A 14,544-nucleotide genomic window follows, 5' to 3' on the forward strand; every position below is an offset into this window, starting at 1 on the left:
ATTTAACATACTTTTTTATTTGTTTTTTTTGTAACAGGAGAGAGAGCCGTTGAAAATGGTGAACCACGTCCGGAAGGTTTTCAGTCTGTTTAAACCGACTGCTGAGTGGTTTAACGACGCAGTGAGAGCTTCAGGGCTTAGTGGGCTGGCTCTGCATGACGGGGTACACCACCATCAGCCACGGCATGCAGGGGGCCTTTGTGGAGCGGTGGCACTGGGAGACATCTTCTTTCCACTTGCCGGTTGGGGAGATGACGATCACCTTGCATGATGTGCAGTGTCTTCTCCACCTGCCGATCAGGGGGGCGCTGTTGACCCACTCCCGGATCCAGAGGGTCGAAGCCAGTCAGTGGATGTCGCTCTATTTGGGTATGGAGCCCGAAGTTGTTGACTATGAGTGCATCACGACATCTGGGCCTCATATCCGGTTCACCATACTGAGCCGCTATTTCGAGCACCACCTGGTGTCGGAGGCCGAATCCGAGGATGCGAGTGACGACCTATTTACACAGTATCACCGTGGCTGCGCTCTCCGGTGCTGGTACATGCATGTGGTAGGCGCTGCAATCTTTGTGGACAAGAGTGCAAGGTACGTCGACGTGACCTACCTCCGCTACTTCATGGACCTGACTACCGTTCACCAGTGGAACTGGGGGGGGCAGCTACTCCAGCATACCTATACCAGAAGCTGAATGAGGCCTCCAACTGGAGGACGAGGCAGTTGACCGGATCCTTCACACTACTTTCGGTACGTTTCATTTTAATTGTTTCGTATTTATTTATGTTTCGTATTTATTTTTAATACATTATCGTGTTTGTGTTTCAGAGCTGGATCATCTCTTACTTCTCCCGCATCCACGGCTTCCACATTGATCCTGAGTACGTTGACGCCATGCCCAAGGCCTCCAGATACGTTCTCCAGAGGGGGAACAATGCGGTGGGACCATACCGTGGGTACCTGGACCGCACGATGCACGATGACGTCACTTGGAGGCCATTCAGCGACTACACTCAGGTTGTCCCCTTTGACGGCATATCTTTATATTCTGGCTGGTTGGCATGCAGGACCAGCACCATGGTCCGGTATCTCCCTGAGCGGTGCATGCGACAGTTTGGGTATGTGCAGATGATACCCAGGTCACCTTTTGAGGCTGCTCCCGACACAGTGACCTGAGTGCAGCTCAGTGCCATATTTGAGGATTGGGAGCATCATGTGGTACCGGAGGAGTATCGTCGCATTCGGGTCACCCAGGACTGGCACAGTGCGGAGGGATACGTCACATGGTTCTATTGGGTGTCACATCCTCTGCTCACACCCGACGCTCCCGGCGCTCCTAGGCCAGCACACGAGGAGATCCTAGAGAACCATCAGGCTGAGGATGACCACGCCATTGATCTCTTGCCGATCTGCCAGCGAATAGAGATGCTTGGACGGAACGCGTTGGGTCGAGGTGTCGTTCATCAGGGCGGTCCAGAGACAGTCGCCGTGATGGAGATGATCGTCACTGATGCGGGCCGTGCGGCGGCATACAGGCGGCAAAGGAGGTCCCAGGGAGAGAGGGTTAGGCATACCCAGTAGTGGTCGGGTTTATTTTTTTTTGTTTTCGTATTGTATCTTTCGCACACTATTATTATTTGGATTTGGATCGGCTTGTATATATTACTATTTTTATCATATTAGTATTTTCTGTTTATATGTCGCTTATTTTTTTTTGCCGTCTTCCTTTAATTAAAAATACGAGACTGTTTCCAAAAACATTAAAAAAAAAACACAGTTTCTGCATAATTCGGAAGTTCATTTCTGAAACCCCCAAAATCTGAAAAAAGGTGTTTTCGGAAATGCATCTCCGAAAACACTCCCCATTTGGTGTTTTCGGAGATGCACTTCCGAAATCTGAAAATTAAAAAAAAAAACTTCGGAAATACATTTTCGAAACAGGGATAAAATGGGGTTTTCGCTGGGGGTGACCCCATAAGGAGGTGGGTAAAGAAATTCTCTAAAATAGTTAAACCAATTTTAAAAAAAAAAATCAATTTACATCATCTATTATTTCTAGGGTGTCCATGACAAGCTCGTCCACATATCGTGACTTTTTACATAGCATAACATACTTTCTCTTTTGTTACCGATTATTAAAAAAATATAGAATAAGAATTAGCCAATAACATACCTCCGTTGTAGAGTTTAATTTGTTTATTCTTGATATTGAAAATTCTCCTGATGAATTCTAAGAAAAATACAAAAGTGGTTGTTCGTTTCAATACTACTCCTTTTTTTATGGTCAAATTCAATACCACTCTTTTATTTTACTTGTAATGAATATTATTGATATAATGAAATAACTATTTTTCAGTCAAAAGAAAAAGTGTAACGTATATACTTCAAAAAAGAATGTATTATTAATTATAACTATACATTTGATATGCTCAAAGCCTGGAATACATGTTCAAACCTGTATTTTTGACTTCATAATATTTAATGTATGAATTTCTTTGATTATACTCCCTCTGGTCTCATTTATAAGCAAAAATTTAATTTTTAGATTCATTCAACAATCAATGTATTTAGTCTATTATTAGACTAAATACATTGATTGTTGAATGAATCTAAAAATTAAATGTTTGCTTATAATTGAGACCGGAGGGAGTACTCTTTAAAAATAGCAACAAGAAAAAGCACGAAAAAGGTGAATATAGAGTTTGTTTGTGGTGATGCGGACAGGGGAGATAGATGTGGAACACAGCTCTAAAATTTCTAATTTCAACAGCACAAGCCCACGACTTGGTTATGATGATGTAATAAGGTTTGACGTCTAATTCCTTATAGTCCAATTATTGATTTCAAACCTAATAAAAAATGTTTCTTTTTATATATAGATGTATGCAATTATTTACCAAAATGATATCCTTTTTATAGAAAAGATATACACATTTATTTTATTTAATATTTTTATAGAGCTTAAAATTTTAAAATATTTATTATAAATTTCTTTAATTATTGTATAATAAATATAAATTTGTAATAATAAAATATTATGTATACGGATAGGTTGAGGGAACCTAACCTCTCAAACATATTCACTTTTATCGATTAAAAATTTCACCAAATTAAAATGAAACCCACATGGTGTGGTAAAATCTTATGAATTGTAATCAATAAAGGAGAGTTTTTTATTAGCAATCACGTTTTTACAATGATTATTCACATACTTGTAATAAAAAATAAAAATCTATAATATAAGAAAATTTACTGTTCTGCATTTCACCAAAATACCCTTTGATTATCTTAGTCTAAATTAATATTTTTGGGACAAAAAATATCTTTTTGGTGATTTATTCAAAGGGCACTTTAATTTTTGAAAAATAAATTTTGAAACTGATTATCTCTCTTCCCAAACCCACACCCACACGCAAACCTCAATTCTCTTTCCTCTTTTCTTTCCTTCTCTCCATCTGTTACTGTTTTCCTTCTCTGGTCGTCTCTCTTCATCTTCACCTCCCCTAACCCTAGCCGCCACCACAGTTCCTTCTCCCTTCAATACAACTCCTTCTCCATTCTCTCAGATTTAACAATTTTCTGTCTCTTCTTTATGGCACTTCAGATTCAGGTTTTCATCCTCTTCAATCTTCTTCGTAATTTCGATTTCTCTTAATTTCGTTTTTTTCAATCTTAGTTTTGTTGGTCGTAATCAATGATTCTTTTAATCTGAATCGGTGAATTTTCTGTGAATTTTTTAATAGTTAATAACCTAATTTTTATTGCTATACGATTTTGTTTATTTTTCAGTTATTTAGATTTGTTTGCTCATGGCTTCCAATTCGCAAAAGGATATTCCTTCTGGTATGAATCTATAATCGGTGATGATATTTTTACTGGATTGTTGTTGTTGTTATTTTTAATATGTTTCTGCTTTTCATATCTGACTGTAATTAGTCTTTTTTTTAATTGTTATTTGCAGGTGAAGCTGGTGTGTGAATGTAAAGGTGTTCTACACAAAGTGCTCCCTAAAATTCAACAGGTATGCTTTCTTAAAATTGCTTGCTATTTGTGAAAGTAATATGCATTTGGTGCTTTTATTGCAGATTGTTAAAATCATGCATGATTTTTTTGTCGTTTGTTCATAATGGGGGTCTGTTGAGGGGCTCACAAAGTCTTTATAAATCCACGGGAAATTAATTAGATTGTTGCTCATAGTGTTAAACTTGTGATATAACTGGAAAATGACTGTTTTTTGATAACACCTCATATAATTATGCTATGTTGGCTGGATATTCACAGATGAGATTTCAATAATGGTTAGGGTGGCATTGCACAGATGAGATTTCAATAATGGTTAGGAAGATACCTTGTCGCAGCTGTAGAGAATGTTGTCTCCATACTTGATGTCGATACAGAAGCATGCCGATATTCACTAAGGATATGTGAAAAAAGAAATTTAAGGTCTCTTTTTCCTACTCTTTCCAAGAGGATGCTGATTTTATTGATTGAGTATATTATAGGGTCTCTCAAATTTGTTCCATTTTGAAGAATGAAAGATCAAATTGATCACTATTATTTTCAATCACCAATTTAGACCTTTACTGTAATAGTTGTTTGTAAGTATATACTAACATATTTGTTTGTAAAGCTGCATGGATCATATGTCATATACCATCTGCCTACCATTATGATGATTTCTACTTGGAATAATGGTATGTTATTTTGCTTTCTTCCTAGAATATAGATTTACGTTATTCCATGTTTCTGATAAAGTTGCTTGACGTAATTATCTCCATGGCGAGTTTGTAGACTTTGATTTGTGGTCTCCTTGGTCTTCCTCCTTCAAATGGAGTCCTTCCACAGTTCCCCATGCATACAAAGAGTTTGGCCGTTCTTAGGAGGCAGGTAATAAGCATCATTTTTTGCATCAAGACTCTTGGCTCTTAATTTCCTCTTAAACTTCAACTGAGTTTATATATATCCTTATGTAACACCATTGATTTGCAGCTTATCTGAAAGAAGGTTGTGAAAAGCGCCAAGGAATGCATGGAACAACACAATACCAGCTCTGAGTTATACGGGAAAATACAAGTTGTGTTCTTTGAAATGGATACAGCCCCTAGCGTATGTATTGTTGGATTATTAGCTCTGTGTGTGTATCATTTGGTTGATCCTAATACATTTCGTGTTGGTTTTCAAATCGTAACAGGTTAAAGAATTGGAGACTTTGAAAGCAGCTGTAATGAAATATGATACCAAGGCTGGTGTAATGGAACCTTTTGTTTTTCAGCTTGGTTTGAATTTAGAAAGGGTAGCTGCAGGTTCTGGAATTGTTTGGGATTTGGGGGCTGATTCAGATTAACGTAAGGGGATGATATGCAGCTGAGTTTCGGCTTACGGTTTATGCTGCGGAATTGTTGGTGCAGCTCGATTTGGTTGATCTGATGATGAGGGAGTGAATTTCTGGTGGACTGCGTAGGGCTGGTTATATGTGTAGTAGATTGCGCTTGTCATGGTTGGTGAGATATATTTGCTTATTTATTGGACCCTGATACGTATATATTTGCTCATTTATTTGATAAGATATGAAACTTTATTTATAAAAGATCTAAATTGATCCATTGGACAGTGATGTAATATTTTTCTTTAACTTTAACTTCACAGGAGGATACCCATCACCTCTCAAATACCATTTCTTTCCAAAATCTTGCTGCATGTAGGTGTTTTCTTTCTGTACATATTTCATTCTTCATAGTCTGTATTGGTGTTTATCAAGAACAAACTTTGCTCTCTCTAACAGGTATGTTGTAATATAATGGTATTAATCTTACTATTGTGTTTTGTGATGATTTCACATTTTTAATTTAACCTTCAAACTTTTCTTACTTCTGTAATTAATCTTTTCAATCCTATAGATTGCTTGTGTGAACTTGAGTTGGGCCTGTAATGGTTTCTTATTAACTTTTGCTCTATTATTCCTGCAGCAAAGAAGGCTATTCTGTTGAATCATCGTTTTCAGTTACAAAAGTCCTTAAAATGTCAGATACGAAGTCAAAGCTTGACTGTTGATCCTCGAATGTTGATACGACCTAACCCGACAAAGCATGAGTTGTGGGAGTAGACAATTCAAGCCTAATGGGCTGCTAACAGAGCATACATACATACTAAAGAGATTCATGAGAATTTGATATAGTACACAGTACTTTGTTTTATATATGTTACTAATAAATAAAACAATTTATAATGTAGATTTCTTCTTATATGCTCCTTTTCCCCTCAATTTTCACAGTAAATAAGTGACAAAATTTGTATTGTAATATGTTATATTCAGTAATATACAGTGTAGATAATAGAAAGATAACAGAAAAGTTCACAGGGCTGAAAATTATAAAAACTCATGTGTATTGAATCTAAAGTTTGTTCAAAACATTTGGTGGTCACGTTTGGTTATTATTCTTATCGCATTCCATTGTCCAATATAGTAGTGGCTTTGCCTACTTTGCACTTTTTGTTAGACAAAGTAAATAGGAATGCACTGCATTAAGAGCCAAAAAAGGAAGAAAAAGAGGTCTATTTTTGAATCCAAGATTAGTGTTATTATTATTTACATGTTTCCTTAAAAAACATTGTCTAAATAAAATATTATCAACTAAATGTGCGGTCTTTAAAATAGTCTAAATAAAATAATATCAAAAAAATATATATTTTGTTTTGAAAAAAAATTGTGTTGAGTTTTGTTTTGATAAGAAGTTTTTTAAAATATACAAGTATACTTTTTAAATGTGATTGAATATCTTAAAATGTGTTTAAATATTTTAAATGATATTTAAATACATTTTTAAGTGTGATTGATTATTTTAAATATGAAATAATTATTAAACAATTTACTGAATATTACTTTTTAAATGATTATTATGTCATATATTATTTGAGACTCTTTGAAATATTTAAAAACATTTAAATTGAGAAATTGTTAAAAAATGTGTTAGAATATTTTAACATGTTTTTAAATATTTTTAAATATATTTAAATATTATTTAATTATTTTAATATCATTAATAATGTGCTTAATTTTATAAAATAAGTAAACATGGTTTAAATTAAATGTTTTACTACTGATTTGGAGATGGTTACAAAAATACATATTTTAATTTGTTGCTCCATACATTAATTAACATTTTATTTTTGTTGGAATAAATAGTCTTGCTTTATATATTCAATAAAAATTTATTCTCTGATGTTGCTGTTAAATGTGAGTTGCCTTATTTATTTTCTAAATAATGATTATTATTTTTAATTAAAAAATTTTACATTAAAAAATGTATATCTAATATTAAAAATAATGTACATCTGAAACGGGGCATGATATTATTGATCAAAATATTATTATTAACGGGACATGAAGTTCCTGATCAAAATTTTTTTAACGGGACATGAAGTTACTTAATGTTGATTATTTATTTCCCAAATAATGATTATTAATTTTAAATAAAAAATTATTAAAAAAATGTACATATAATATTCAAAAAAACAAAAATAAATGTACATCTAAAACGGGACATGAAATTATTGAATATTAACGGGACATGAAGTTACTGATCAAAATATTTTTTTATTAATTATACCTTCAATTATTATTTTTTCACGGGTAACCAGACATTTCTTTATTAAAAAATATATATCTGAAACAAATTTTACATTATCAGCAAAAAAAAATTGACAATTGAATTTCACCAATAGTTATATTAAAACAATTTAATATTTAAGTTTCAAAAAATAATTTTATATTCCAACCATTCAAATCATATTAAAACACAGTTGAATATGGACCAAATATTTTAATAAACGGTATTATATTTATTTATCGGAAAATGTATTACTGATTTCAATAATTTTATAAATTATATTAAAATACGAGAAGAAAATATATTACTTATTCAAATATTTTTATAAACGATTTCAAAAAAATATATTTTTGTTTTATTCATTTCTTAATTTGTGTACAAATGCGCGTAATAAATCAGTACTTATGCATCCTCACAGGTACTTCCATATGCTTTAACTCTCTTTTAGTTTCTCTTTCTAATCATACATTTTAGTTGTTAAACAATACTAAATATGATACTCTAATATTATTGAGCATTTTTTATTTTATGCTTAATAATATTTTAGTAAGTAAATTATTCTGATTTTTTATTATTCATTTGTTTTATTACAAAAAGTACTGCTACCAATTAACTTGCGTGTCTAATTATCTCCTTGGTTTCACTTAAATGAAATTGTGGTTTACAATATTAAGTACACGTTATTCTACTTCATGTCTCTTCTGATGCAAAACCTGAGTTCGGTGGGCCTCATTTTACAAGCATCGCTTATTGTTTGGTTCGGCCTGCACAAATCTCATTTTGAGCTTTCATTCTATATTTTCACAATTAATTAAATAAATGTAATTATGGTTTTACAATTTATTCAATAACTATTTTAAAAAAACTTTGACATCAACTATATTTGGCCCACATGAAATATAAATCATTTTTTAACATCCACCTTTTTAATTTTTAAATCACATTCCACAATTTTATTTTGTTGTCATTTTTCTACTATTATTATTGTTAATTATTTTTGTTAATTATTGTTTTAATTAACAAATACGGTCTTCAAATCATTGCACATAACGTATCAGAACCCGTGCGAACGCACGGGTTTGTTACTAGTTTAAGATAAACTTATTTGACATGTTCTCTATTGTTGGACTTACTCCCTTCCGTTCTTATTATAAGAGAAAGTTTACTTTTTAGATTCATTCAATGATTAATGTATATAGTTTATATATGGACCAAATATATTGATCATTGAATGAATCTAAAATATAAACTCTCTCTTATAAATAAGGACCAGAAAAAAGTAATAGTGAAATTTCAGGGATGCATAAAAGGAAGAAGATGAAAGATGCAGCGAGAAATAGAGAATGAAGAAATTTGTAACTGATTGTAACTAACTTTTTTACAACTTAACAAATTCTACATTTATTTCTAACTAAGTGAACTTTTAGTTTACATACACTTCAACTGAAACTCAAATAAAAACAAAATGAAACTGATATGAAAATACTTGAATCTGGATTACATTTAACAATATCCCTTAATTCATATTCAAGATTAAAAATCAATGACATCAATTTTATCCCTAAATTCAATGAAATGTTCAGTCTTGATTGCTTTGGTCAGCACATCTACAAGTTTTTTATGAGTGCTACAGTGAACAACTTTCAGCACTCCACTATAAACTTGATTTCACATAAAATGGAACTTTGTGTCAATGTGTTTGCTCCTTCCATGTAGCACTGAGTTCTTGGCAATACTTATAGTTGATTTGTTGTCAATCATCAATACCGGTTTGCTCACCTTGAACTTTAGTTCCTTTAACAAATTCATAAGCCAAACAGTCTGACAAGCAGATAATGCACCAGTGGTGCTTCTTCTGTCTACCCTGTCTCCACACAGTATGAGTCTGAATAACATACCATCTCAACATCACATGTTACACTAGATGGAAACATAATGTCGTGACTCACTGTTCCGTTTATATACCTGAGTATCTTGACTGCAGCTTGGTAATGTGACCACTTTGGTTTGCTCATGAATCTACTCACCATTCTAATAGCATAACATATGTCAAGCCTAGTGTTACACAGATATCTCAGAGAGCCAACCAACTGTTTGAAATTTATAGCATCTGCTTCCTCACAATCAACATCAGAATCCAGTTTATGGTTTGTCTCTGCAAGTGTGACTACAGACTTACAACTCATCAGCTTAAATCTCTTCAGCAACTCAAGCTCATAGTTCAGTTGGTGCACAATGATTCCCTTAATAGAGTGTAAAATCTCCATTCCTAAAAATATACCATGTTTCCAAGGTCACTCATATCAAATGCATTCTTCAAAACCCTTTTGAACTTGTTTATATCAGTGATTCAATTTCTTGTTAGCATAAAGGCACACCAAAATCACAAGTGCAAAAACTTAAAAATAGTATAAACTAAATTTTTGTAGAAATCCTCTAGCCACTAACAGTACTTTATGCCTGACAATTGACCCATCTGACTTCAGTTTTATCTTAAAAACCCATATGACACCCACATGTCTTGTTTCTTTGGAAAAATAGTCAACTCTCGTGTCTTGTTTCTTTCAATTGCCTCAAGTTCTTTCTTTATGGCCTTCACCCAAAACTTATTCTTGAGAGCCTCATCAATGCTTATTGGTTCATTATCCACCAGCACTAAAGTTAGATTCAGATTTGTTCCAATCCCATGTTTCTGATTCTTTCACAATGACATCTCTGCGGACAACGAATTTGTTGGTGATTAGGAAATAGAGCTTATAAGCACTCGTACAGTGGTAACCTATAAGTAACATGACTTTACTTTTGTCATCCAATTTCCTTCTAGTAGCATCTGATACAATTTTGTGACATACACAACCAAACACCTTGAAATGGCTCACATTTTGCTTTCTTCCAGTCCATTTCTCAATAGGAAATACTTCCTTTAACTTCTTTGTTGAACATCTTTTGAGCACATATGTTGACGTGTCAATGGATTCACCCCACAATGTGTGAGGTAGTTTCTTTTCTATCTCACGTTATTCAAACTCTACATGACATGTCAAGCAGAGTTCTATTTCTTCTTTCAGCAAGACCATTGTGTTGTTGAGTGTATGGAGCAATCACTTCATGCTCATCATAGAACTTCTTGAACTCTGTTGAATTGAAATCACCTCCACCATCAGTTTTGAGGATCTTCAACCTTTATCCACTTTGATTTTTAGTCTTCACTTTAAACTTTTTGAACTTAGTAAACACCTCATGTTTGAACTTTAAGAGTGTTACCCATATAATTCTTGTGAACTCATTCACAATTCTTGTGCCTTTAAGCTTCTCTATGACTCTTCAATTTTTAGGGTGATGGTGCCTTTCGAGTGTTTTATGGTTACAACTATGTAATCAAACTGACGAGTAAGTGATCTTAGTACCTTTTCAATAATTACTTATTCATAAAGCATTTCTCCACAAGCCTTCATCTCATTCGTGACCACAATCACTATGGAGATGTAATCAGGAACTTTCCCATTATTCTTCATGGTGAGATTCTCGTATTGCTTGCCTAAGGACTGAAACTTTACTATCTTCACTGATGCATCGCCACCATAGCACCATACAAGTGTGTCCCACGTCGCCTTCGCCGCAGTCGAATCAGCAATCTTCTCAAATACCTTCGTATCCATATATTGATGGATATAGAACAATGCCTTCTGATCCTTCTTCCTCATTTCATGTTGCATATTTCTTTGCACTTGTGTTGTGTTTTTTGCGATCGACGCGTAGCCATCATTGACGAGCTCAAGCACATCTTGAGTACCAAACAACACACACATCTGAATCGACCATTGATTATGATTTTTTTGTCAAATACTAGAAGTTTTGTATTCAAGCTACCGTTTTCGTCGTTCATTTTTGTTCTTGTGCAATTTGCTCAATTCTCGTACACTCATGTTTCTATAACCCTGAGGATCAAGATTGTGATTATCTTCAATTTCGATCTTCAATTCAATGTGAATTTGACAAACGAAATCAAGCACACGCCTCACGTACACTTGTGTTTTCCTTTGATCAACAACCGAAACTCTGGATACCAATTATTAGAGTTAACATTGAAACTTCATGAATGCACAAGAAGAAGAAGATGAAAGATGTAAAGAGAAAGAGAGAGTGAAAAAATTGTAACTAACTGTAACTAACTTTTTTACGACTTAACAAATTCTACATCTATTTGTAACTAACTGAATTTTTAATTTATATACACTTCAACTCACTCAAATAAAGGCCAAATAAAATTAAAATGAAAATACTTAAATATAAATTCCATTTAACATCAACCAACTAACTCACATATTATACTTTAGAAGATTGTGGCTAACACCATTAATGTAGATAACTATAACTATATCATGCCCCTTAATATACCTCCTGAAGCCACTATAATTTCTATATTAGCCAACCATCCTCCATAGTTTTGCTTTGTACACATTTTCTTAACGTTGTTTATTAATATTATTTATATGCCAATTTAGAGGAAACCATTCTACTGTTGTGATTGATTGGCCTACACATGAAAATGCTTAAAACTATATTTAATGAAAATATACGGTAAATATTTTTAAAATTTTCAAATATTTACAAGCATAAAAATCATCACAATATAACATGCAGAAAAACATAATCAACTTCGAAAATAAACTTTACTTAATAAAAAGATACAGCTTAAATTGTTTGTGACATTGTTCATAGTTGACTATAAATAACTCATTTGTCAATCAAACAGAATGCCGACTAACTTATTGACTAAACTAATATATATCCAGCAACGCTGACATGGCAAGTCAATCCAAAAACAAACTCAAAATGTAGAAATTTCTAAAAATAATCAAAAATAAAAATAAAAAATAATTATAAAAGAAAACTAAAAACAAAACCTAGAAAACCCTATTAAAATATCATTTAGTAAACAAAACACTAATATAAAAAAATTCAATTCAAACCTACAAGAAAAAACATTTGATAGTGTAGTAATATCAAATCTTTTAAAAACGAAACTTCATTAATTTTTATGAGACAATCTAACATTTACTATAAAGTATAAACTACTTAAAGTATAAACTACTTAGAGAAAATGTTCATTAGATTCCGATTAAAGAGGTGTTCGTTGTTCCATGTCATCATACCAATTTAAAAAACACATAATTACTTTTTTAACAAAAAAAGAGTAATTTAAAAAATTAAAACTAGTTAAAAAAACTAGCAGGATTAATTTTTTTATCGATTAACATGATACCAATTTACTACTATATATTAAAAAACATGGCTTTTGTAAGTGTGTATGAATTATGAAACATTATGCTAAAAAAATTTACACTTGCTCATTACAGCAAAAGGGCACACGAATCATATTTACAAAACGCCGTCGTTATGTCACTTTACTCCTAAACCAGATAAGTTCAAAAACTAGAAACAGCAAATTCAAACACGCTTCAAAGCACAAACTAAGCAAGTACTAGTGTGAAACAGTTACAAACAGTTATTCTACGCGCCACGTCATCTTTCAACAACTATTCAAAACTTCGAGCCCAATGAACACACGCTAACATCGGGCCCACACGTGGCAGCCACCGAATCTGTTCGGCGCCAAAACAAATCCTAATGTGAAGAGGTGATTTCAGACACACCTACTCCCCATGACTCGGACCGCCTCCCTGACACGAACCGGTTCATTGAACCCAAACCGGGCGGTTCACTGTAAACCGATTCTTCAAACGACTCGTCGGTTCGGCTCGCTATCTTGTTTCTTGAGGAAGATTCATCTCCCGGTGGAAGATCAAGATCCGTTTTCTGTGCTGATTTTCCACTCCGGTGGCTTCGGAAAATCGCACAAACGCTTTGGATGAAACCGGTTTTCTTCTTTCTTTGACTCCGGGAAGATTTTTGTCTAACGACGGTGACGGAGGTGGTGGTGGAGGAGATCGATCTCTGACGAGTTCTCAACCGGCGGTTACAACTCCGTTTGGATCTGACTCTTCCTATGCAAGAAACCTTCGGAGACGAAGGCTCCAAAACAATAGAATCAGATTTTCCTCCGGTTGACGCGCTTCGTTTCGGAAACAACCTAGTGTTGTTTCCCGGTCGATGCTTACGCTGGCACCGAACTTCCGCAAACGAAGCTTTCTGAGATTTCGGCAATCCGATTATCGTAGCCTTGGATTTCTTCATGTTCTTGGAGAACCGCTGCGAGTTTGAGGCGGAGCTAGGGTTTAGGTTCGTGGAAATCGAACTTCCTTTGGTTGATTCGTTTCGTTCGTAGACGGCGTTTCTGTCAAACCAGTCCAATTCCGCGTCGTTTGAGAGCCAAAACGATTCCGGCGGCGGTGAGTCGGAATGATGCTGTGGTTGTGATTGTGATTCTTCCGTTGGTTCGCATGCGATTTTATGGTCGGTGGCGACGCCGGATAAAGCGGAAACTAACGCTTCGAAATCTAACTGTGGCATAGTGGTTGTTGAAACTTGAAAGCTGAAAACCTAACTTGTTGAATAAGAGAATTTAAAGTGTGTAAGGTTTGAAAGTTTGTTGAGTATGGTAGTGGTTTTGGTTATGTTACGTATTTATATGAAAGAATGAATGGAACGAATATTCGACTAACTATAAAGCTAGCTTTATTCTTCTAGAGATATTAAAAAAATTTACTTATTATTATGATTTATTGTCATTATTATTATTGGTCCGTCAAAAGAAGACGAAAGCAATGTCAAAAGCAAACAAAGCAACGAATAACAAATAATAGTATAACTACTGATTAAACTGATCAGGCGTGACGTGGGCTGTTGGTTTACAATTTGCATGTTTATCATTAGTTGGTTCAAAAATTTCTAACGATTATTGTTACATCAATGTAACAAATAAAAAATAGAAATTCATTAAAACAAGTTCTTCAAATTTAATTTCTTTATTTATGT

At 33.8% G+C, this 14,544-nt stretch overlaps 1 protein-coding gene and 1 long non-coding RNA gene across 6 annotated transcripts; one reads left to right on the forward strand and one right to left on the reverse strand.

Annotated features, from left to right (window-relative positions):
- The first annotated feature begins 3,409 nt into the window (after positions 1 to 3,409).
- LOC131620728 (uncharacterized) lies at positions 3,410 to 6,346 on the forward strand. Of its 5 annotated transcripts, XR_009289258.1 has the most exons (10): positions 3,410 to 3,608; positions 3,788 to 3,841; positions 3,960 to 4,019; positions 4,280 to 4,441; positions 4,629 to 4,692; positions 4,790 to 4,885; positions 4,988 to 5,104; positions 5,190 to 5,499; positions 5,645 to 5,780; positions 5,965 to 6,346. It is a non-coding gene; the product is annotated as an uncharacterized LOC131620728 (long non-coding RNA). The 5 variants fall into 5 exon arrangements; XR_009289257.1 differs by having other exon boundaries at positions 4,280 to 4,692; positions 5,190 to 5,495; XR_009289260.1 differs by having other exon boundaries at positions 4,280 to 4,692; positions 4,988 to 5,071.
- Positions 6,347 to 12,902: 6,556 nt separating this feature from the next.
- LOC131620748 (uncharacterized) lies at positions 12,903 to 14,191 on the reverse strand. Its single transcript, XM_058891912.1, has one exon. It carries the CDS (start codon positions 14,077 to 14,079, stop codon positions 13,234 to 13,236), a length of 846 nt encoding a protein of 281 aa, XP_058747895.1. The 5' UTR covers positions 14,080 to 14,191; the 3' UTR covers positions 12,903 to 13,233.
- Between the last annotated feature and the right edge of the window lie 353 nt (positions 14,192 to 14,544).

This window comes from Vicia villosa, linkage group LG1 (assembly GCF_029867415.1).
Source record: "Vicia villosa cultivar HV-30 ecotype Madison, WI linkage group LG1, Vvil1.0, whole genome shotgun sequence".
In the NCBI taxonomy this organism is placed as follows: domain Eukaryota; kingdom Viridiplantae; phylum Streptophyta; class Magnoliopsida; order Fabales; family Fabaceae; genus Vicia; species Vicia villosa.

Bases quoted from the DNA above. Each gene is read 5' to 3' on its own strand.
- LOC131620748 (XM_058891912.1), bottom strand. From the start codon at position 14,079: ATGCCACAGTTAGATTTCGAAGCGTTAGTTTCCGCTTTATCCGGCGTC.